Genomic DNA, 25464 nt, shown 5'->3' with positions numbered 1-25464 from the left:
TGTGTTGTTTTTTCAATCAAGAGGCAAGCCAGGTCAGTAATCGACTTCTCATTCAGTTTTGCAAAAGATAAATCATTCATATTATCGTAATTTCATAGAAGATATGAATCATTTCATATTCTGCTTAACCTCTAAATTTATTCCCCGTTACTTTTATGAGGCTACTGCTGTGTGATGTGAGAAGTGACTGCTGTACATCGATGTCAGCCGAGTTAATAATCCAAGACAGATTCAAATCTGCAAAAGGTAATTTATATAACTGTTTGACAAGGACTTTCAGCAATTGCATTCAGTTTTTGAAATTGTTAAGTTCATGAACTGCACAGCTTCGCTGCCCCGTTCACGAATCACGAAATGGGAACATCATATAGGAGATTAAATGTTTTCCTCATGTACGGTATATATGAATAATGTGGACACATAATTCGCATAATTTGTTATGTCGTGATAAGTGTGACACGATGACATCATACAATTATATTAACAAGCATCAATAGGCTGACTCTCACTCATTCTATTCAGGTAAGACTAGCCGTTTATTGACAGTTTAACGACTCAGGTAACAGCGGGAACAAACACTTTTTAATTAACCGTCTTGACATGACTGGAGGTGTCACAGCCCTTCCGTCAGTTCTTATTGTGCCACCGAAGTACAAAGTTATATTAGTGTCTGTGTTTCAATATTAATGTTGAAGGTAACATGGAATTAGGTGATTGAAATGCACTGTGGCATGTTGATTATGAACGGTCAGCTACTGATAATGAAAAGATGCATAAACACGACAAAAACGGCCAAGAGACGAGTGTCATACCTGAAAATTAAAAAAAAATTTCCATGAGGATTGGATGAAGTTGCCATTGGTAATGGCAAATATGTGTACATGCCAACGTAGGACATTATAATAAACATTATTCATGGATTTCATAACGAAAATGGTACAAAACACTGTTTAATCAGGACGTCTAAATTCTACGCTTACTTGTAGAATAATACGCAAGTGGCTGGTGTAACTAAGACAAAGTCCAATAAACGGCCTCAGGAGGGGCTGACCCGTTCATATTCTCTTGTCTAATAATATGGTTATAATGATTTTTGTACAAGAAAGTAGAATTAATATTTTATAATCTGAATTTTTATAACTATAATCTGCACAGTTCATGATTTGGACAGTCATATTGCTCACTTCATGAACTTGATAAATTTACTGTCCATTTTTTGAACTGGGTAATTTCATAACCGGACCGTAGCACGGGCTACATGACAAAATATGTGGCTTGATAAACTTCCAGAACAGCAAACTATCGTTTTTTCTTTCCGGTCCAGTCCTGTGCTCATCATTTACTGCCGTATGCTTAACCCTGAGACCCAGTGTCGAGGGAAATTGTCTGGCATTAACTAAGAGGAAAAAAGTCGTCTCCCAAGGTTTAAGAGGTAATCGAGATAGTTTCTTCTCAGACCTTAGGAGGTTTCCCAGTGGCGCGTGGAATGGTCTGGCTTTAGCCGGAGTACAATAGCTAAGTCGTTTTCCGAGGTTTAAGTGTTAAAACTTAAATAGTAAAGGGAGGCAAACCCTCATGGTTTTTGACTGCCATTCATGAAACGGTTATGGTTATTGGATTTAATCAGTCTGCATTCCACATTGCATAGTGCAGTTAGCAATTGTATAATGAGGATAGATATGTTCTATCTTTGTCACGTTCTTCAGAATTTACCATAAAAAATAGGGTTCTGCATTACAATCCGAAAGTTAGGTTTGAAACCTATGGCTCTAAGTGACTTTTTAATTTGCAAAACTGTTTCCAAACTTGTGGTTATGGTTCCGGTACACGGAATTTCGCAGTTCAGCTCGCACATTAATCAGCTAACACTTCATATCCGACAAAGAACCACCTCACGGTTGAAATCCTAGACCAAACAAGGACCGTATCCCCGTGGGCTTGTGAGGCGCCTTGGCACATTTTCCGTATCAGCTTATGATTCATATTCTCGATGACATACGAGATAAAGTAGCTGTATTTCATAAGTAATTAACTTGGCTGATTACAAAAAATTGTCTGGCAAGTTATTTATATATATTTTTATTGCGACAGTTTGCACCAGGAGGATATAAAACAGGTATCAGGCAAAATAAATATTTTCAGGTAAGGTGTAACGAAATGTCAGAGACAGGACTGGCCCATTTATATAAGGTCAGTGGCACGTGTACGTTTTCACCACGATTGAGGAAAATTTTTCCATTCTATTTTGACCGTCTTCTGACAGTTTTCTTTTAAGGTTGACGAAGGACCTCTCGTAGTGAAGGGTCAGGAGGTCTCCGTTCACTCGTTCATTAATTTACAAGTTTTGTATTTTGTTCATACTACCACACACACGATATTTCTTTGCTAAGGATGGGTCTCTCTCTTTTGTTTTGGTCAGTATTAAGTTGAGAGTAAAGTTGCGAGTCACATGGAAGAGAACATTAAAGTGATGTAAGCACTAATATATCGCTAGGGAAAACAGGCTAGGGATCCTACTAAGCTTACGAGAGTACGGAACCAAACGATAAAGTTACGTCGAACATAAAGACATTGGTAACTTACGAGAATATCAAAGTTTTAAAATGCAGAAATAAACATCTAGGAGAGGCGTGTTCTGGATCCTTCTGACTCCACGAAATGCTGTCCAAACAAACACACACCTGTACAACAACACCAGCCCTTCCTGTGTTTACGGACGTGCGAGCCTCAGCAAACACCATGACAACGCAAATACGCTTCAGGTGTAGGGACTCCGGGCGTATGGGAACCTGAGGAAAACTGCAAATACAGGGAAGGGGCAGAGTAGACACGGTATACGGGCGTCTTACCCCCCCCCCCTTTTTTTTTTTTTTTTTGTCTTGGCTTTTCGTCTCATTAACTCTCCTCCTCTTACTGACTCCCTTCAACCTCTGTCTCTTCGCCGCACTGTTGCATCTTTATCTCTTTTCTATCGCTACTTTAATGATCACTGCTCCTCTGAACTGTCTGCTTGCATTCCTCCACCTCTACGACGGGCGCGTAGCACCCGTCTGGCAGCAAACTCTCATCCTTTTTCTGTCCAGCTCTCTAATGCAAGAGTTAACCGTTACTCCCAGTCTTTCATTTATGCAACAGGTCAGCTCTGGAACTGTCTCCCTCTGTCTGTATTTCCTGCTGCCTATGATCTCCAGTCTTTCAAACGCAGTGTGTCCAGGCATCTCAAAATGATTGGATCTTGAATTTGGCTCTATATTGTATTTTGTTTTTCTCTTGGAGGGAACTGTTACTGCGGGCTCATGGCCTTTGGTTCCTTCTTCCTCGCATAAAAAAAAAAAAAAAAAAAAAAAAAAGTGGTCAGAAGTGATCCGCTGCCTGAAAAAACTCTAGATGGATCCCAGGCTAGGGCAGAGATCAGTCTGATGATCTGAACTTCCTTCACACTGACTACTGATCATCCACAAAGCTGATTGGCATGTCTTAAGAACACCACTGGTAATATCTTCCCGCCGGTCATAGCATTCATTCAGTGTGGTATGTTGCCATTAGCGCCGAAGTGGTGATATGTGAAGGTGCGTGATACGTAGGATGATTTCCGATCCCCAAAGAACGGACGAGCAAGTGTATATCCTGAGTCACACACACAAACACACACACACACACACACACACACACACACACACACACACACACACACACACGTTCTACAAAGTGCCATTAAATCCGAAATCATTCTGGTGCAACAACTGTTGTCTCATTCACAAGGACACCAGAATATGTCTTCACTTGAGTTAAGACTTCATAACTGAAACTCGAGCAAAATCCTGTAAAAAGCGTACACAAAAAAGCTTCCCTTTCGCTCTCAGGCCCACGCTGCGGAATGCCAGACAGGCTACGTAGATAAAAGTAAGGGTGTCGGGGCGTAACGTTAAACACCGCAGCGCGTCTTCTTCCCGGAGGCAGGCCAGCGTGACGGAAAGACGGGTTAGAGTTACACATATTAACTCCTCTTTTACCTTAGTGTGAGCGCCCGCCATCCACTCACTCGATGTAGTACTGCCTTAGGTGGCTCTAAACTGAGCGACAAGTTCAATGTTTATTTGTAAAACAGAGAACTATTTAAAACGTGGGGTGATAACCACGTAAGCAACTAGGAAGCACTCAGAAAGCGCAATGCCATTGCCATTAAAAAGGATCCGGATCCGGGGAAAGACTGTGTTGAGTACATAGGATCCGAATCCGCCTCAAAATGTAATCATTTTTTCTTGACCTATGGCCCACTTTTCCACAAAATATTACTGAAATTCAGGAGAGCTTTTGGAGATATTATACATAAGATCCGGATCCCGATCCGCCCCCAAATTCAATTTTTTTTTTTTTTTTTTGTCCATGGCCCACCCTTCCACCAAATTTCATTGAAATTCAGTGAGAACTCTTGGAGATATCGTCTGCATAAACAGACGTATAGATGACTCTGCCATAGGCAGACCCCTTGCCGGATGGATCCTCACCTCTTCTCCCCAGTCTCCCCACCCCCCCGCTTGTCTGCTTAGCTTTCGCTGGCGTGTGGTCAGTAGAGAGCTTTCCGGATGGATCCAATTGTCTGCTTAGTTTTCATCGGCGTATAGGCAGTCATTTGGCAAATTTTTCGCGCCCTGCGAAGCACAGGATGGGTTTGGGAAGCTAAAAACTGTATTGCCAGGTGCCCCAGATGTTTCTCTTCAAGTTGGCAAAAAAAATAAATAAATAAAAAGTCAGTTTTCGAAATTTGAAAAATTGGTGCCTGGGCCTGACACTGGGTTCCGACGATTTCCGGACCCACGGCCATTGAGGGGTTTCAACCCCCCACCCAGCCCAATGTGTTTGACCGATCTGATGAAAAACAGTAGGCTTCCAGGGGTTATGGATATCTACCGTCTGAATATTTTTTTCTGAACGATTGGTGCGAAATTGAAACCCGTAGGTTGCAAACAAACAAACAGACATACAGACAAACATTCGGAACTGACCAACATGCTTGCCGAATCTTTCGATTCCGGCAAGCAACAAACATAGGTGAATAAATAACCTCCTTCAACTTCGTTGGCGGAGGTAACAAATGAATACCTTATGGACTAGTGGGTCAAGACACTCCAACCAACTGTGAACTATAATGGTTTAAATCTGAGACTTGGTTGAGATTTATTGAAAACATAATGCCACTCAGATGAGCGAAGGGTTACTACTGCCTTAAATGTCAGTGCTGAGTAGCCGTGCACCGGGCTGCTATGTTCTTGATGGGTCAACGCAGAACAAAGCAAAAGCAAAGTACGGTAACGTATGTTTTTTCTTTTTCTTAGATCGTACCCACTGAACCAACAATCTGATACAGCTTAGGGGAATGTCTTGTAGTTAAGGGGTTAATAAAGGTAATACCTGACCCTTACGGTTTGACAAGTCTCTTCCAAACTGAATGTGGCAGAAATCTATGTAATAGAGGTCATTGTACTTATGGGGTTAATGAAGGCTATATCGTACCCCCAGAGTTCGAAACAGCACTCTTAAGCTGGATAAAATTGTGTGTTGGTGGAAAAACTAACCGAATGACGTCTTTGGGTTGAAAAGAATAAATTTATTATGATTTGACGCCGTCATTAACCGATTCAATCCTACGACGTGTTTTTTTTTTTCTTCCCATCACCGGAGTATTTTAGTAAACTTGTTATAGGCTTCTTAGATTGGATTGCTAAGGTTATATCCTCTAATAATCCCTTTACTACGAGGGATTTCATCGAGGCTGAGTAACATATAATTCTCAAGCAACAGAGTGGATTGAGTTTGTTATGATGAGTCGCCATGTTTGGAACTTCAGTAACGGTGCTGCCAGTCTCCCACGCCAGCACCACACATCCCACGCTCTCTTACCTGCCTGATAGAAAGCTAACAGGTAATTACAGCGTTTTCAGACACTACAGCGTCACATTGGCCCTGCATGGAAGAAGGGAGACGGAGGCATAAGAGAGAGAGAGAGAGAGAGAGAGAGAGAGAGAGAGAGAGCCACACTGAGAGTCACAATGAGAGTCACACTTTGTGGTCTGGATGTGGTGGAAAGCTTTAGGAACACCTGGAGATGATTTAGATGTCATGGCGATGTGGAATGAACGGAGAGTGAGAGTTACTAGGAGAGTGTGAATAAGATGGAGGGAAAGAGAGAGAAGGGGGGGGGAAGGAGACCGAGGATGAGGTGGAGGGCCCGGGTGGAGGGATGTATAAATAAGAGTGGTGTAAGCCGGAGGAAGAATTGCTTGATGACGGAGGATAAGGCTACGTGGAAGCTGTTGTTTTAATCGTTGACACCCGTTCGGAATTAAAGAGTCCTACTATAAGCATACGTAGACGTTACTGGTACACGTTATGTCGATACTGAAACAATATATAAACGAATTATTAGTGTGTAATATGTAAAATAAAATCGTTAAGGAACACGTGCTAAGCAGTCTCCAATCATAGCGAGATACAGCTCAGATAAAAAAAAAAAAACATGAAGTTTATAAACGGTGATTAAATATCTGAACAGTGATAAAATGAACAGAGACTGAAATATCAACCAGCGTTTAAAATGCAGTGCAGGAAGACGAGGTGGCACTGAAAAGCCTGAACTAACATGGCCTAGGATGGGAGGTGAGTGTGACAGGAGGTGAGGTCACGCCCCAGAGCCTGCCGCTACTGAGGTACACCGTCACGCCTCCGTCGCGGCTTGTTATGTCCCACTGTGTTCCCATCTAACACCGTCAACGCTCCTTTCATGACACCTTTCTCGACTGGTGTTACTCCTACTTAACCCCGTCATCCTAAGGGGTCTTTCTTTTACCTAAGTAAAATCATCTTGTCTATCTATCTACCGTATCTATCTGTCTGTCTGTCTGTCTGTCTACCAATCCATCTATCTATCCATCCATCCATCTATCATCTATCTGTCCATCTATCTATCCATTCAACTGTCTACCGTAAAATTTTCCTTTCCTTTCAGTCTGCTTACTTCTTCAGGTAACATTCATAACACAACTTCCTCATCTACTTCTTGTCTATCATTCTTTCATTCATTTGTTTTTGTTCTTTACTCTGCTGTTCATCCTTGGTCACCATTTTGTTTTCCTATTTTAGACTTAGTTGCGTGAGATATTATTTGAGTTGAAAACAATCGTCTGGAGTCAACTTGAATGCATAAGTTTTGTGAAGAACAGACTAAGATTTAAACTCTGTCTGTCTGTCTGTCTGTCTGTCTGTCTCTCTCTCTCTCTCTCTCTCTCTCTCTCTCTCTCTCTCTCTCTCTCTCTCTCTCTCTCTCTCTCTCTCTCTCTATCTCTCAATCCTTATCCCTCCAGTTCCCTTTCCTACAGTAATTTATCCTGTCTGTGAGACATTCCAGGAGTGCGTGACTGAATCCCTAACGGTGTGTGTGTGTGTGTGTGTGTGTGTGTGTGTGTGTGTGTGTGTGTGTGTGTGTGTGTGTGTGTGTGTGTGTGTGTGTTCTTACCTTACCTAATTGTTCTTACCTAATTGTATCTTTACAGGAATGAGTCAAGCTCGTACTGTCCCGTGTCTTAAACCATCTTTATCGTACATATCCTTAAATTTGTGAATTGTTTTGGCACACACTATTTCATTCAGTAGTGCATTCCATTGATCAATTGCTCTGTTTGGGAAACTGAATTTCCTTACGTCTTTATCACCTCTCTTCTTATGCAGTTTTTTCCAGTGTCCTCTTGCTGATGCTTCTCCATATGTTAAGTATTCATTTATGTCTATTTTCTCCTTTCCTGATATGCACTTATATAGCATTATCATGTCACCTCTTTTCCTTCTCTCCTGTAGTGTTGGTAGATTCAGTTTATTTAGTCTTTCTTCGTAGCTTCGGTCCCTTAAGCTTGGTATCCATCTTGTAGCGGCCCTTTGAACTTTTTCAATCTTGTCTATATGCTTTTTGAGATGAGGACTCCAGACTACTGATGCATATTCCAGGGTTGGTCTAATGAATGATGTTATTATCCTTCTTAGCATGTCTTCATTTATGTATGTGAATGCTATTCTCATATTTGCAAGCAGTGTATACATGTTCCGTACCTTCTCGCTGATGTGGTCAGCCGGAGATAGTCTGTTATTGATAATCACACCTAAGTCTTTCTCTCTTTCTGATGTGCATAGGGTTTTATTTCCTAACTTATAATCCCAATCAGGTCTTTTTCCACTTTTACCAAACTTGATTACATGACACTTGTCCACATTGACTTCCATTTGCCATGTATTACTCCATTCATGAAGTTTATTTAATTCTTCTTGTAGCTCTTTACAAGAGTCTGTGTTAGTAATTCTCCTTCGTATTTGTGTGTGTGTGTGTGTGTGTGTTATAGGAGTATCACTAATCTGTGTACATTTTTTTCGGTAGCAAGGATGTGATTAAACAACTGTATGTTTGTTAGTTTGCTTGTTTGTGTTTATATATATATATATATATATATATATATATATATATATATATATATATATATATACATATGAGGAACACACTGAGGTGGTTTGGCCATGTGGATAGGATGGAGGGTGAAAGACTGACGAAGAGAGTTTATGTGAGTGAGGTGGAGGGGGAAAGAGGGAGGGGGAGGCCGAGGATGAGATGGAGAGATGGGGTGGAGAGGTATATGAGAGAGGGGGGTGTGAGCTGGGAGCAGGGGAGTGAAATGGCAGGGGACAGGGCGACTTGGAAGCGATTTGTCTGTGGCCACCCCAAACGGGATTGAGGCGTCTGGCAATATATATATCTATATTTATATATATATCTATATATATGTGTGTGTGTGTGTGTGTGTGTGTGTGTGTGTGTGTGTGTGCGTAATTATTTATGTAGTTTCACACGATAGTGTGCATAGATTATGTAAATAATAAGGCTGTGTGTATATGTGCGTTTATGTAGAAATGTGAGTGTTCTTTCATTTCAGTCTTCTCTTTTTTACTTCTCCTCCTCTTTCGCTCCATCAGCGGGTTTAATATGATGACGTGTCTTTGCCTGTGTAGCAACACAGGCAACACAGGATGATGAGAACAACGCTAGCTGAACACTGATTTGTTGGAAAATAAATTGAAATAAACATACTCGTACACTGCACCCAAACCATTCATCCAGCGGCGCCCATTTTCACAAGATATACTCTCACATCCCCTCTCCATCCCAGTCACAATGGCAGCTCCTCCCAACCATTACTTTGTCTCCCACGTTTATTTCTTAACCCTCTCCTCCGACGTTTTCATCCTTAGAATATATTTTGAAATAAACCTTAACTGCACTCAGCCTCTGATCCTAAACACCCATTTTCACAGGGTATACTTTCCTGCCTGAACCCCACTTTTCAGCGATATTTTAGCCCATCCCATCTATTCCCTTGTTCACCACACCCATTTGTTTACACCCCATTACGGTTTCATGGTGCAGGTCGCGCGGTCGACTAGGGCGTTTGTTTAATTCTTATTAGTGTCAAACGATTGCACTCACTGAAGGCACACCTCGTAGTGAAGTGGTCAACTGCAAGTTTGTTATCTAGTTGACAATAGGTCGCTTCTCCATAATCCATTAATTCAGTGTCTTTTTGACTGTTCTCTTTTAATTTCAGCTTGGCCTAAAATTGCCGTATTCATTTTGAATGCAGTGTTGCAACAATATATTAACACTTGAATATGGTGCTAGTCATGAAGAGGTGTTATGTAAAGGATGTAAGCTGTTGCGTTGTCTTATTTTGCCACTGAGCTATGTGAAATAAAATGAGAAAAGAAAAAAATCTGGGCCAAGTTTAGGTGACACAACCACATATTCAGTCTTATTCCTAAAGATTTTATTTACCGTAGATGAAGGACGAGCTCGCGAAGTAAGAGTTAACGGCGAGTGAATCTAACGTCATCAGTCCATGATTCTTAACTTTGAAATAATTTGGAGTAAGCACAACAGAATATTATAGGACATCGCAATGAAGGCTTTGATCTCGTGGTCCCCCCCCACCCTCTCTGTCTCTGTCTCTCTTTCTCTCGTCCCCCCCGTTATGCTCCAAATAACTGATTGGTAAGAAGAGCTATAACAAGCAAATTATACGTCTTAACATAATGCACGCAAATATCACGATGTTGCTCGGCTAACGGCACCTCCTGTCACATACGAGAATGTAGTATACTCTGATCACTTTAACATGGCTTAAAATAATCATCTTTCTAAATCTTGTATTCTGAGGAGCATCGAGATTTACTGTACCCTTTTTACACTAACGTGGCCTAAAATTGTCGTCTGTCCATCATAAATGTTGTGTTCTAAAACTGCTACAGCACTAAAATATGTTTGTCATGAAGAAATGCTATGGAAAGGATGTTGAACCATTATACTCTTATTTTTCTGCCACTGAACTACATGAAATAAGCTGCTAAAGGGCAAAAATTTGGGCCAAGTTAGAGCAAGAAGAGCATGGTATAGAACATAGCACTAGTCACAAAGAAGGGCTATAGAAAGGATAGACGGATAGAGGCGTAGTGTTGTCTTGTTCTGTCACTGAGCTACGGATAATGTGCTGCAAAAGGTCGAAAAATTTAGGCCAAGTGTAAGTGGACGAACCATTGTTTTTAGAGTTCATATATTTTTTCCACTGTAGCTGCTATTTGAGGACCAGGAATGTATGTCGACTGTTGTGTGTCATGGTAGTAATAGTAGTAGTAGTAGTAGTTGTAGTAGTAGTAATAGTAGTCATAGTAGTAGTAGTAGTAGTAGTGGTAGTAGTAGTAGGTAGTAGTAGTAGTGGTGGTGGTGGTGGTTGTAGATGTAGCCCCAGGTTCATCTGAATGTGAACCCAGTGGACTGCAGGTTGAAGCTGCCCGTTTTCCTATAGTCTACCATTCTCCTTTCAAGGGATAGATAGGGAGATGAGGGACGTTTGTATAACCAGGCAGTTCCATCACCCTGTTAAATTAGTTTCGCCTCATGAAGGTGTCCCTCTCCAGCACCTTGCCTATCGTGGTCCGGCGGAATCTTTGGGTGCTTTCCTTGTCTCCCAAACATTGTTTCGGAATTGATTTTTGGATCGGATGGACTGTTAGATAAAGTTTATTTCCCCTCTGGTCCCTCTTCACCTAACAGGATACTTTGGGACCACGACGTACCTTTGGCTGTTGCGGGTCGTGTCCTCGGGGTAGACTGGGGCAATGGCATTTTTTTTTTAATCTGCCGTAAAGACTCCCATACGGTTGATAGGTGTAAATATAAGCTTTTTCCCGCTATTCTATTTTCTGTTTGATGTATTACTTCCTGTCAGTCTAGTCGATTCAGTATGATTTTTTATATTTTCGCTGCAACAACAATGGAGGGTCTCTAGTACTGAGGCCGTTACTGAAGAGTACATGAAGCCCCTCCAGTTCGAAAGTTTCCCCTCAGTCGGATACAATCGACTAAAAATGTCTTCGTACTTAAGTGGTGAGGCGCGTCATGACTGGCTTGTATTTTTATGGGATTAGAATGTTCCCTAACGCCTCTGCCTATGCGATCTATTTTGCATACTCAAGTTTTGGATCAGCATAATAATAGTTCTTTTACACTTATGAAACCTTCCAACTAACAAAACATAATATAGTCTGTCTTACTATTGTTGAGGAGCAAGACCTCGTTCGCTTTTGACACGGTTTCGAGACGGTGTAGAGGAAACACTTATCACAACTTTGGCAAATACGAAGCCAATAAACCGGTAATGAAGAAGTGTTAGTGAGCCTCATGATATGTCTGAGGGAAAACGGCCTATTGTTTGTAAACTCTAAACCTCCTTACTTCCTCCTTTCACATGCACTGCTCACACTAGACAGCCTTTCCTGATCCATACATGGCTAGCAGAGGAAGGGTTATTCTGGCTTTATCACTCTCCCTCCGTGGATAAGATCTGGTAGTACAGTGGGTTTCAGACGGACTGATACAAATATTCATTATTTCACTAGATATGAACCCATTATCACCTAACTTTCTGTATAACCTTAAAAAATGTGTTCAGAATAACTAAAAGTACTTGCTCTAATTCTAATGTTACACTTTACCTTTTAAATGTGTAATTCCAGTGAAAGTTATTAGAAATCACTGAACTTTATGTATGTTCCTGTGTTGTGGTTTTATTCCATTCAGTATGATTGTGATTTTTATCCTTTTATTGTGGCTGCCTCAAGACGGTTTTATTTAACTTAGGGAGAACTTATGTTGTTAGGAAGTTAATAGTCTCCAAAACCTTCAAAATAATTACTTTTTATATTATATTCTTGTCCCTACCAGACTCCTCTTAGTGAATGGGTTATTTGAAGGTGGTTGGTTAAGTGACGTATGTACGGAGAAGCACATGGCAGTTTTTTTTTTTCCTCCCAACGGACTGACTCTGATAGGTGCATGTGCAATATACTTAAGAAGAAAAAAAATATATCCAGATGGATAGGTCTGTGAGGTGCAGGAAGGATACTCAGGGCGTGAATGATGTGTGGAATATCATGTGGCCCATTTCTCTGGCCTACATGCTGATATTTCTCCTACTCTTATATTTCTCCCTTGCTTCTAAATCCTACCTCACCTCATACTTAGGGGGTAAAACAGAAAAAAGGCATGTTGATGATGATGATGAGGGGGATGATGATGATGATGATGATGTGATGATGAGAGGGATGATCTTGATGAGGGGGATGATGATGATGAGGGGGATGATGATGATGAGGGGGATGATGATGATGAGGGGGATGATGATGATGATGATGATGATGATTATGTGATGATGAGAGAGATGATCTTGATGAGGGGGATGATGATGATCAGGGGGATGCTGATGCTGATGAGGGGGATGATGATGATGATGATGATGATGATGATGATGATGGTAATGATAGTGAAGATGATGATGATGATGATGGTGATGATAATGAAGATGATGATGATGATGATGGTGAATATATTCTGACTTCGACCTTCTTCACATTCTTCGAAGACAAAATGGCAGAAGGAAGGAGAAGGTCACTTTTTTTTCTCGATTTATTGTAGACTACATTTTTCTTTTTAAATGCTTTTCAGTCACTATACTAAGGCAAATTCCCGAGAGCTTTTTCTGCAGGATGGCCAAGGAAAAAAGAGTATAGTCTTCCCGTGTCTCCTGCTCTTCCTCCAAAAGCAAATCACATATATGAGAGGAAATCGATCGTAAGCTTCGAAATGTGGCCCCATGTGAGACTCTCTCTCTCTCTCTCTCTCTCTCTCTCTCTCTCTCTCTCTCTCTCACCAGTCCAGTGACGTATTTTGTGTTCTATTCTTGTTATGCTTCGGTAATATTGTTCAGCTTAGGTGAGACTTCTGGAACTGGAGGGACCACACTTAATCCCATCACTACAATATAGGCTATCTTCCCAAATCTGAAAAAATTGTCTGTAGGTACGAAGAAAGGAACGGAAATAGACGTCTCCGGGCTGAAGTGGCTTATGTGGATATTAAGACAAATAATGTTGGCTGGATGAGCGTTTCTGTGACCGCAAAACTCCTCATAAAAACGCATCGCTCCTTTTTTTTTTTTTTTTTTTCTTAATTTCCTGCTTTTGTCTCGGGCTCCATGAGAATCTTTTGTCCACTAAACAGAGAGTGAAGGGGAGAGTTTACGAAATATTCTCTCGCGAATCAAGAACCGAGTAATCTATATGACGGAAAAGATATTAAGCATTTCAGGACAGGAAATCTTTATGTTTACGTCTTTTCTTTTAATTTCTTTTTACTGCATATTGATTATATTTATTTTAGGGGAGGCCTTTGGTAGCGAAGGGATTAATAGAGATCGTTTCTTATCCTTCGCCCTGAGAAATTTGAATAGTCTGATGATAGCAAGAATAAAACAAAAGACGACCTCATACTGAAAAGATAAATTCCCATATTCCTGTTACCGTCAGTCAATTTTGCTCAGCTTAGGAGTGGCCTGGCGTCTCCTCAGGGGTAAACCGGTCTCCAGTGACCCTCCCAGGACGTGAGAAAACCACTGTGGCCAAAACCACTGCTTTCAGACGAGTTTATTATGCTAAGGAGTGGCTTCTCGTCCCTTAAGGCCAGAAGGTACTAAGATGGCAATAAAAAGGAAGTAAACATTATAAATGCTCAGTAACGTTACCCGTCCCTCCTTCTCTTCCCAGTTTCACTTGCAATGCAAAACTTAGTGATATATGTACTGTATGGTTGAAAATATTCTGTAGTTGTAAGAATTTAGGAACAAAATTTACCTAAATGTTCAGTACTGCTATCCCTTTTCCCCTTTCTTTCCCTTCCCAACCAGCTTTTGTTACAAGTCCAAAACAAGTCATAAGTTGTTAAAATATATTAAATATACAATAATATCCCATAAAAAAAAAAACAGAAGTAAATAAGATTTAAGAAATGTTTCCTCCTCCTCCTCCTCCTCCTCCTCCTATCCCGTTCCCAACCAACTCCACTAGTAATCCATGTGTACGAGATGGCATGGCCGATAGAATACAGACAATAGTGTTGCAGTTTAATAAAAATCCAATATATATTTAACAAACGTGTGCTGTAGCGTTACTCCTCGTTCCCCTCCCAGCCACAAAGCAAATTCAGAAGTATACAGTGGGTATAAACACACCGAAAATACCATAAAGGCACCGTAAAAACTAAAGTACAAATTTAAAAAAGTGTTCAGTAACGTTACTCATTCCCCCGTCCCCTCCCAGTTCCACTACGAATATAAAGCTGAATAAATTATGTAGCTAAAACGTTCCAACTATACTGGGGGTCCACCATCCACTCGAGTGAAGTGGAGCTGTGACTCTACACTGAATGACAAGCCAAATGGTTTCTCGTAGCCCATGGATCCATTTACTGTGTTGGGTGATAGGGGACACCTGAACTCCTGGTGGTCTAGCAGATAAAGGAGCTACAGTCAGATGTGGCCCACGAGGGTCTACGTTCGAGGGTTGCTTGGAGTTTATGGCTTGTGTAATACCACCAAGGGGCGCGGAGCTGGTCGCTGATATTAGATGTCTGAACTAAATAGCCTAACCCCGGTTTCCTACGTCCCTGATGGTATTAAAAGAATGGATGATAGATAGATAGACAGACAGACAGATAGATGGATGGATGGATGGATGGATCAATAAGTAATAGCGTTACCTCTCCCTATTCCCTTCCCATTCCAGCCAGTTCTTACAACGAATCCAAAAGAAATTATGTATGTGTGACTGAAAATATGAGTAAATACTTTGGAATAACATTTAGTAAGGTTACCCCTCCCTCGCAGCAGTGAACCCAAAGCTAAATTATACAAGCGGTTAAAAATTACCCAAGAAACTATAAAAACGACATAAGAGCTAAAGCAGTGATTCTCAAACTATGGGTCGCGAGAGGAATTTTGATGGGTCGCAGGGACATAGAATAGGCCTAATGCTTTCAGTGTATTTGATTTAATTGAAACTGTAATTATCCTTATTACACTATTAGCATATTCATAATAACTACGATAGGCTATATACCGGTTACTCTCTCTCTCTCTCTCTCTCTCTCTCTCTCTCTCTCTCTCTCTCTCTCTCTCTCTCTCTGTCTACCTCTACCTCGTGGGTCGCGAAGTCATGAAGTATTCCAAATAGGGTCAAACACTAAAAAGATTGAGAAACGCTGAACTAAACATGGTGCCAGAGTGTTTAGTAACGTCCCCCCTCCCTCCTTACCCATTCTTCCCTCTCCAGTTCTTGCTACGAATCCAAAAGAAGCAATGTAGACGTGGTTAAAAAGATACCAAGCATACTATAAAGACGCCATAAAAACTAAAGTAAACATTCTGGCAGAGTGTTTAGTAACGTTACCCATGCCTCCTCCCCTTGCCAGCCCTCCCACTCGTCTTCCCACACAGACACTCGTTTCCAGGTTTTTATGATTGGTGTAACGGTGAGGCAATCCGGTTCCTTCCCTCCTCGGCCCCTCCCTCTCCTCTCCTCTCCTCTTCTCTCGTCCTGTCTCTCTCCTTGTAGATGCTCGTGAGAGAGATAGAGAGATGCTCACCACCAGTACCGCTCGTAATAACCACTTGTGCGGGAGAGGCGAGGAAACAGCTGGCGTTCGTGTGACAGATCCAGGCCGAACCGAAGCCTCAGACAGCCATGGGTTTCCGTGGGCTGTTACGTCGTCGGGAGTTAGCTGGGATAAACTACAAAACCCTTTATTCTTGGCCAAAGAGTTAATTTATCCTGGTAACCAGTAAAACGCCTTTGTCGGCGAGGTACGAGCGAGGGCATTTACACCTGAAAGCATTGAAATGTCGCCTTACAGCCCGAGGATGCCAAGAGTATATTGTTGGCTAACTACTTACCAAGTTTCATCCCTTTACGACAAACTCTGGCCCTCTTTTGAGGATTTTCGACATGCTGCACTTGGCTTATGTCACGTGCCACGTACACCGCCTGATGCAACCTGGCTAAAAGAAATCTTAAAGAATGGGGTTATCATATGGTGCAAACCACGCGGTGATCGGCCCTGTGGTTGCTGAGATATAAGCTTCTAAAAAGCGTTACGGTAGAGTCGGGCCGGGTCGGGCCGCTCATACGTGAAAATGTCATTACATGGCGAGAGACCAGAGAGGGCTTCGCCCTTGCTCGTATTAAGATGAACTCCTAGATTTTCCAAACAGAAGGGGTCAGAGATATTGTCATTAACCGCTGCATGACAAGAGGTCTCTTCTAACTTGAATAAAATCCCCTGTTTGGTAGTCAAAATAAAGGGAAAAATGAAAATGTACCTTCCATTAGTGACAAGTTCGTACACTCGTAGGGGTCCTTCCTAGTGTGAGTAAAATGCCTGGTATCGCGAATAAAACTCCCAAGGTGCCATCTTAATATGTTAGCTCCTTGAATCCGATGATGTCAATTATATTTTATTTCTGCTATCCTTCGTGGACTATTTTAAGATCAAGATATTTTACGCATTAACCCGTACATTCATTGCTGGAAGGCTTTTCTTAAGTTAACTAAAATCGTTGGTACGTGGTAGTAAAAACGAACAAAAAAAAGTCATCGTGCTGAATGTGTTAAGGATCCACGTCACAGTATTGCCGTCCTCCGCCGTCTTGTCACGGCTAAAAACAGAAACTCCCAGTCACCCACAAGGTCATTCCAGTCTTCAACAGTTCTCCCGGCTATCTGACTGTGGCGGGCTGCACTGAAACAAATGCAGTCGTTTGGCATGAACTGGCATGTGAAAAACGCGGTACGAAATTTTTTACTCTCTGTCAACACTTAATCGAGACAGTTTTTATCTCTCTTTTTTATTCTAGCCACCTACAGACGATTTCATTCAGTAGGAGAGGCAAAGTTAATGAAGGCTATATTCAACCCCTTGAGTCCAAAAAGTCCCTCCTAGGCTTTGAAAAATCGTCTGGAGGCAGTAGAATCAAGATGAAAACGCACCATCCCATTGAAGGGATTAAAAACACAGCATTTATACTAAATCGTGCACACCACCAGTTCCTGTTATGCTGTATCCTCGTTGACATGGGAGACGTCACAGCAAATCCTCCTTGGCGATTTATGCTGCACAGTACACCATGATAATATTTTCTGTGTTATTTAGCTTTCCCATTATCGCCATCATTTGCATCAGTAACACACGAGGCGATAAAACTGTGCAACGTGCGAAGTAAATGGTTGAGAAAGAAGCAGTACTACGGAAATTCTTATGGCAACGAAGTTATGGCTCGGTGTTGCAGCTGCCACACGGTGTGAGGAGAATGATTATGCCTAGTATGCCCATCCAAGGCTTCTGTGACGAGTGTATGGATGTGTAGCCCCATTTCACCGGATTTTTGTTGATAGTTCTCCCATCTTTAGGATTTTTCTGTCCCTTTTAATGGATCCTAACCAATTCACTGTAATCTAGTAGGCAGTAGGGCTAAAATAATGATGATGATGATGATGATGATGATGATGATGATAGTGGTGGTGATATCCTTCCATGATGATTAATAAAAATATCAACATTTCTAAGCCTCAATTTATGTTGAGTATAATAATGGCAGACTCAAGGCTGGGGAATATGAGAAAACTGTGAACGTCTTTGTTACCCTCGTTCACAACGACGGCGTACTTCAAATTTGACTAAAACTGCTACCAAAAAATTTTGTTTAGTTCAGGAAGGCCCTCTAGTAGAGAAGGAATTAGTAAAGTATCTAACTCCGCTAAATTTCCCATAAAGTAAGCCATCGTGGAGGGGAAGAAAAAAAAAACAGGATTATATTTTCATAAGATGTCATCGTATAGACCAAGGCGCACTTATATTACTGCAATCAGGATTTGTTCGGTTAGTTATTTTATTTTCATTAAATGTTCTTAACAGAAAAACGGTAAACTTGAAATTTCAGATGCCTTTGTTTGCCAATATATCGTCTGATGCTGACCGAGATGACTCCTACGTGCACCCATAGCAATAAGTGGATCAAAGGGATACTTTTTAATCCAGCAGCTGATAGGATTGCCCTCAGTAGTAAGAAAAAAAAAAGAAAAAGAAAAATGCACTGGTGTTGACCAAAAATAATGTAGGAGCATTACCAGCAAGACAAGGTTACAAGCAAAGGCCACCTTGGGGAGGACTGAGGAATGAATATGTGAATATGATACAGAAAACAGTAGATGAAAGAAGAGTTTAGAGGAATGATGATCGGTGAATGGGGAGAAAAGAAACTTATGGCGAAGGTACTCTGGTGTGGTTCTTAATCCCAGTCACTACAAAGGATAATTCGTAAGTTGAATAAGTTATAAAATCATTCAATGTGCTGAAAGGACTGGTTACTACAGAACAATGACTTATCTTTTTATAAATTCCTGTTGCTGCTAGACGATTTAATTGAGCACGGTGAGACCTCAAAGGAAAAAAAAAAATGAAGGAAAACACGTAGCGTCAGGTGGTGCCCAGTTATGACCAACGGGTGAACAATTGCCAAACTGTCCACGCTGGTCAGTGCTGAGGGGTAAGGCGGTGGTAGTGGGAGAAGGAATGTGGTGGTGCGTGGAAGTAGCCAAATAGATCCAGCTACCAGCCTCACCACCACCACCCGACCGTCACTCATTTCTGGGTTAGCTTGGGGAGGCGGCAGGCAGGATTATCAATTACTCCGGCCACTGTATACGGTACTAAAGTGATGTTCCCAGAATAATTAACTATAATTTTCTTCTCGTCATTAAAAGGTAGAGCAAAAACTTTCTATTTATAGTATTCCCTGCAAGAACAAAATCGAAAAGTTATTCTGTTAACTTCTGCCGAGGATGTCACAACTCTCTCAGATGTTTGGTATCATTTTCATCCCTGTTTGTTTGGTTGGTTGGTTGTTTGTCTATCAGCAGGATTACTCAAAAACTAAAAGAGAGATTTGGACCAGTATTGGTGGATAGATAGCCCATGTCCCAAGGAACAATCGATTAACTTTGGGGGCCGATCTGGATCGTACTACTGATTTTGGATCCGGAAAACCCTTTTTGCGGAACGCTAATCAGTGGTGAGAAGTCCTAACCCATTATGAAAAGTGGTTTGGAAATTACGTTGCCCTTGTCGGAGAGATGCGCTCCACTGAGTGCCCCTCTAGTTTGTGTATGTATCATGATGTTGGTAACAGAGATCGTTATTATCATTTTCATAGCAGAAGGTCTCTTTCTCTCTCTCTCTCTCTCTCTCTCTCTCTCTCTCTCTCTCTCTCTCTCTCTCTCTCTCTCTCTGTGCGTGTGTGTATGCTTGAATTTTGATTGTAAATACGTAAAATAAACTATGGTGTTAGTAAGTAAAATAATGGTTCCGTGATGGTTTCCTTAGTACTGTGAAGGTCCGAGGAAACCTGGATGTTCTGTGCTCGTGACTCTGCCTGTTTCCTTTACTCATATGCCTACCTCGTTTTCTATATTTCATTCTTAGTTCCACCATATGATTTTTCTGAGCTTAAAGGAAGAATGTTCGAACGGGAGGCATTTGAAATAACTGGAGAATTTCGTCTAGAGATATAAAGCAATGATGAACCAAACCAAGGCGTCGTCGTCCTGATAATGATTCAGCTTAACCAAACTACTTCTCTTATGATCCGATATGACTCACCTTCAGATTCAATTATTACATCAGGTAACATGGTATAGAGATAAGTGAGGTACCTTGATCTACACTGTCCGAATTACAACATCCCTAAGGTGTCACGTAAGATTCCAAGATGATATTCACAAAATAACTTACAATAACTTTGCCCTCGGAACCAAGATTTGCATGAAGGATAAGGGACATGGAAAGATTCTGCACTATCCTTTCCTTGGTCTTCCAACAAAATAAATATCTTAGACTTTACATGATACTCTGAAAATATACGACTTAACCCATTTAGGCCGAGGACGTCTTTTTCTACTAGGTGGCTGTATTTAGCTTAAGAGAGCCCCTCCTCAATGTAAATGGGTTAATGAAAGCTGTCCCTAATCTCTCCAGTTCGAAAAAGTCTCTCCTACGTTGAATAAAAGCGTCAGGAGACAGCAAGAATGGAGAAGTGTTACGTTCTAGGATTGCAGGGATTGGGGAAAAAAATAAAATAGATCAAGGTAAAATGAAAGGAGAAAATTTGTCATCAATGCACCCTGGCATAAATCGAGCCCTCGGCCCTGATTCGGTCGACCTGTGGCGGTTACGGGTCAGGATTCCAGTGAGTGGGAGAGGTTGCTGAGGGAAGGGTGTATTTGGAGGAGTGTTGGGGCAGGGGGTTAGTCTGATTGTGGGGGAAGGGGAGCAAGGGTCTCACGGCCGTATTCATGATGATATTTTAGCCTGCGCCGCAAGACCCCTGGAGGGTGAAATGAGAGCAACGCGAGTTTATAATGGTCTTCTTATTGTTACACAAAATTTTGAAATAACCGTTAAATGCACTCCAACGACCAATCCTTCAACATCCATTTTCCTAACTGCACGCCATCCCTATCTCAGTTCAAGCTTTTCCCCTGCGCCCGTTTCTTTGCCTTCCTCCCCCACCGACACTTTCATTCTTGCAGGATGTTGTGAAATAAACCTTCACTGCACCCAAATCTCTAATTCTACAACACTGATTTTCACAACGTATCCTTCCCTGTCTCACTCCCACCGCCCACCAAATTTCCACCACATCTCACCCATTCCTTTGCTTTGTTCACCACGCCCGTTCTTTACGCTCCCTCCACTTGGACAGTTCATGGTAAGAAGCAGGTCATGTGGTGGACGGTTGTGCTTAGTCTCATATTTTTACTGCCACCAGACCATATTATTCAACTTGTGAGAGCCCACCGGGTGGGAGGAGATCAGTGAAGCTTATATGTCGTCCTTCCAGTTCTGAGAGTCTCTTCTAAGCTGAATAAAATATTTTGGTGGCAACAGAAATGACATCATAAGGAAGGGGTTACGGGAAGGCCAAGGCTGAGATTTACAAAACAACTTACCCGTTTGTGTACGAGTGTGCGCGTGTGCACGTGTGTGCAAACTAAAACAACATCAGAGGTGGACAGGGGCCAGCATATCAATTCCACTGGGTCGGTGTGTGTGTGTGAGAGTGACCTGACTTCCGAAGCGTCCAAGCTACAATATTTTCCCTTTCTTTCTGTAACACTGGCTCATATACCAACATCAGCATTCTACGCCGTGCCAGATTGTAACTCCGTAATATCATTTAGCTTCCCTCTCACGTTTTTCACCGCCTCCTGGGCAGCAACATGACCAGACAATTTCACGTGGAGTCTCTTGAAGCAAGGTCTGCTTGGAATTTTTGTGTTGTATTCACAACACCTCTTTGTAGCAATTTGTTTTGCTTGTTACGAACCGTTTCATTAAGGTTACTTCTTTTCTGTTTTTCTTAATGCTTCCGGACGATATTATTCAGTTTTGGGGAGACCTCTCGCACTGTAGAGGTTAATAAAGATATATTTGATCCCTGTAATATGAAAACCCCTTGCTAAGCTAAATGAAAAAAAAATCGTCCGATGGTAGCATGAATGCAGAATAAATGACATCATCGTAGTGAAAGGGTAGATATTTTTAGTGTGTTATTTATATGTTTCTTATATCAGTAACAACAACAACAACAACAAAGCTTTGAAGACGTGCTCCGAAACACGCAGCCAAAGCGATACAGTGACCTCCGTCTTATCAACCTGAATTCGTGTTCAGTACGTTGTGTGTATTTCATAGAAACTACTGTACTAACCGACGATTTGACTCAGATTTAGGAAGGCCGTCTGGTTGTGAGGGTGTTTAATACACCAGTTGATGGCTTTGCAACTACAGGTCCACCCTTGGCTAAGTAAAATTACCCTATGGTAGCAAGACTGTATTATCAAAGAAGTCCCAGCACTGAAGGGTGTGAGCTGATGCAGTGCCTCATCCACCACCTAATACCATTCATGCACGCAACAGTGATTGAGATACATGTTTTGGATTATGTGACACACGTAAAGAAACCCAATCTGCCTTACTGACCCTCGTATAGTCAGTAGGCATAATCCTCAGCCTTTTTCTTCATCCACATCAGACTTTGTCCTATATACTCATGCTTCAGCTTCTACCCGTCCACTTTTTTTTCTTTTTAAGTAATATACCCGATACTTATGTGAGGTCTAGGGGACTGGGGGCAATAATGAATGGAAACAAAGATTTGGAGGTACATATGGTGTAGTCACCCCAGATGAACTCTGGGACTGGATGTTGCATGATTAAAAATAAAGGCTCGTAAGTTGCCATTTCTGGAATGGGTGGTGGTAGCATAATCAGATGCATGCTCGCCTCGAAAGCGAAAGGTCCTACAGGTTTGATTCTCCGGTCGACCAAGGAACCTTTAGACCTTAATGTAAATCTATCAGGCGGGTTGTTTTCAGAGGGAAGAAAACGACAGACTCCTATGACACACAAGCAAACATCCGACTCCAACCATCTCACATGCATCCCGACTCTTCCCCACACACGCCTTCCTAATTTGACCTAAGTCATCGTGGGAAGGTTTCCTGGCTGTAACCCTTCGTAATGGAAAGGTCCAGTCCAGGTGTTGGACAAAGTCGTTTTCTTAATATGCCAATTCGTTCAGCAGTACGAGTGGGAACTTGGTTGTAAATTCAGTAATTGTGGATCGTGTTCTGTGGGAAGACTGGGACTTACCAAAAATTACTTGTCTTCCTTGATGGCAGTCGTACAGTGGACATGTATAAATTCAGCAACAGACGGCACGATGATATCCAGATACATATATGTAACTTCCTCTTTGATCCCAGTGCTGTATTGTGATGGTGTATGTGCCGATAGAAATAAATAAAAAATAGACATATATGTTCCTGCCATGCCGACTAATTAATCACATGCTTCCTTCTCCTCATCATATTTTACTACTACTCAGTTGGCTTAGTTGTGATTACCCCTTTACTTCTAATAACGTTATCACTAGTACTCTACTACTGCGTATTGATGATACATTTTCTTTTCTATATTACTATTACTCGACTGACTACTTTTTAAGGACCTTCTTCCTTCATGTTACTAAGACTCAAGTAAATACTTATCAACCATCTTTTTCCTTCCAGTTACTGTTCGTTACTACTACTCTGCTAACTACCCTCATCCATCCCATCCCCACTGCGGTATTTTGCCTAGTTCCGATGCAGTCATGGTGGTGCGTGTGGAGAGGTACTACACACATATATTAATGTGTTACTACAATTCCTCTGTCTTAACTTGGGGAAGATTTTCCCCATTTTAATTTACCTAGCTCGGTGGTCGAATAAGATAATGCTGTACTACGACTCAGCTCCCTTTCAACAACAGTGCTTAATTAAGAGCACTTTATTTCAGTGTTGATCTCTTGTTACAGCTCAGCATTCATGATGGAAGGGTGACTAACTACTCTTGCCCTTCCTTCCCCAGTTCGGTACTCCGTGCAGTGTTCCGATGGAGCCATGGTGGTGCGTGTGCCGGTGGAGGGTGTGGAAGGGGTGGAGCTGGAGAAGTGGGGTGAGCTGCCAGGGTGTGGCGCCAGGCAGGACCACGCCCACTACACCCTCACTTTGCCACTAGACGACGACTTGGCATGTGGCACTACCAGGGTCAAGAACAAGCTGACGGTGAGAGGCTTATTTTGTGTGATTACGCTGTACATATATTTACACACACACACACACACACACACACACACACACACACACACACACACACACACACACACACACACACACACACACACACACACACACACACACACACACACACACACACACACACACACACACACACACACACACTCACGCACGCACGCACGCGCGCGCACACACACACACACACACACACACACACACACACACACACACACACACACACACACACACACACACACACACACACACAGGTTTGATCCGATCTCAACCAAACTTACTGGAAGGGACGAGAGTCAGCCAGAAAAAACAAGCTCTTCCCACTGGGTATTTTGCAAGAACAGTAATGTCTCACAACCATTAATTGGTCTGCCACATTTCCTCACAGGTGGCATTGCAGCATAATATAAAACACAAAGGTGATGAACTCATTAAGTCCAAGGCCATACTCTGAATGTTATTCTGGTTAACGCAAATCGACTTTATTAATTTTAGGAAAGACTCGTCATGGTGAGGAGGTTAGAAGCATTCTTTTTAAACTCCTTCTGTCCGAGGCAACGAGGCCTCACTTTGTATTTTAAACTGGCTAACACCAGATTATTTTATCCAGAATAGGAGCGATTAGTTGGTGTTATAGGTTAGGATACTGCACAGTAATATACAATACCGCTAAGCGTAAATGAAGACATCAAATAAACATCCACATAGAATGGTGTAGTTACCTCTTCCTCTTATCTCGATTAGTGTTGTGAAATGAAAAAGTCTGTTCGCTTCGCCTGCCTCTCTTACATCGCCGGAGGAGTGAATTTCCTGTAGTGTACTGAGTTCATATTATCATCCATCTGTAGATAATAATTTGCGCCTTTGTTCACTAAGCTACATTCAGACATCAATGAATCCAGCAATGGGAGGGAAACAGGAGGGGTAAACGGACTTTTGTATTTGTCTGTACATCACTCCTTGGCCCCCATTAACTCTGCCCATCTCCCCAGGGCGAGACGCTGTACTACCACCGGGTGGGCGTGGTGGCGGGCGGAACGAAGCGGGTGGTGCTGGTCAAGTGCCGGGTGGCCGCTGACAACTCCACCCTCGACAACATCGTCAAGAGGGACGTCCTTCCACCGGAGTTTGTCGAGCCAGAGTAAGGCATTTTTCAAGTTTTGTGGCCATGATTTTAACTTGTTCGTGCAGATACCTCTTTCCACTCGAGTTTATTGGGTCGGAGTAGGGAATCTGCAGTTATTGTGAGTAGAGTTTAAGTCATTCATACGAGTATACGTCATTTCATGTGAC

At 41.9% G+C, this 25464-nt stretch overlaps 1 protein-coding gene across 1 annotated transcript in view; it reads left to right on the top strand.

Annotated features, from left to right (window-relative positions):
- qsm (Zona pelucida superfamily protein qsm) overlaps positions 1-25464 on the top strand; it is a 233457-nt gene that overhangs the window by 195212 nt on the left and 12781 nt on the right. The window contains exons 2-3 of the mRNA XM_080281111.1: positions 23948-24144; positions 25164-25312. Of these exons, the coding sequence (XP_080137237.1) occupies positions 23948-24144; positions 25164-25312 (346 nt within the window). The remainder of the gene's footprint in view (positions 1-23947; positions 24145-25163; positions 25313-25464) is intronic.

Source organism: Coenobita brevimanus, chromosome 87 (genome assembly GCF_032717465.1).
Source record: "Coenobita brevimanus isolate Jiangsu-jjx chromosome 87, ASM3271746v2, whole genome shotgun sequence".
NCBI classification, from domain to species: Eukaryota; Metazoa; Arthropoda; class Malacostraca; order Decapoda; family Coenobitidae; genus Coenobita; species Coenobita brevimanus.
Note: the sequence above shows the minus strand (reverse complement) of the source record. Positions and strands in the feature narration are given on the sequence as shown.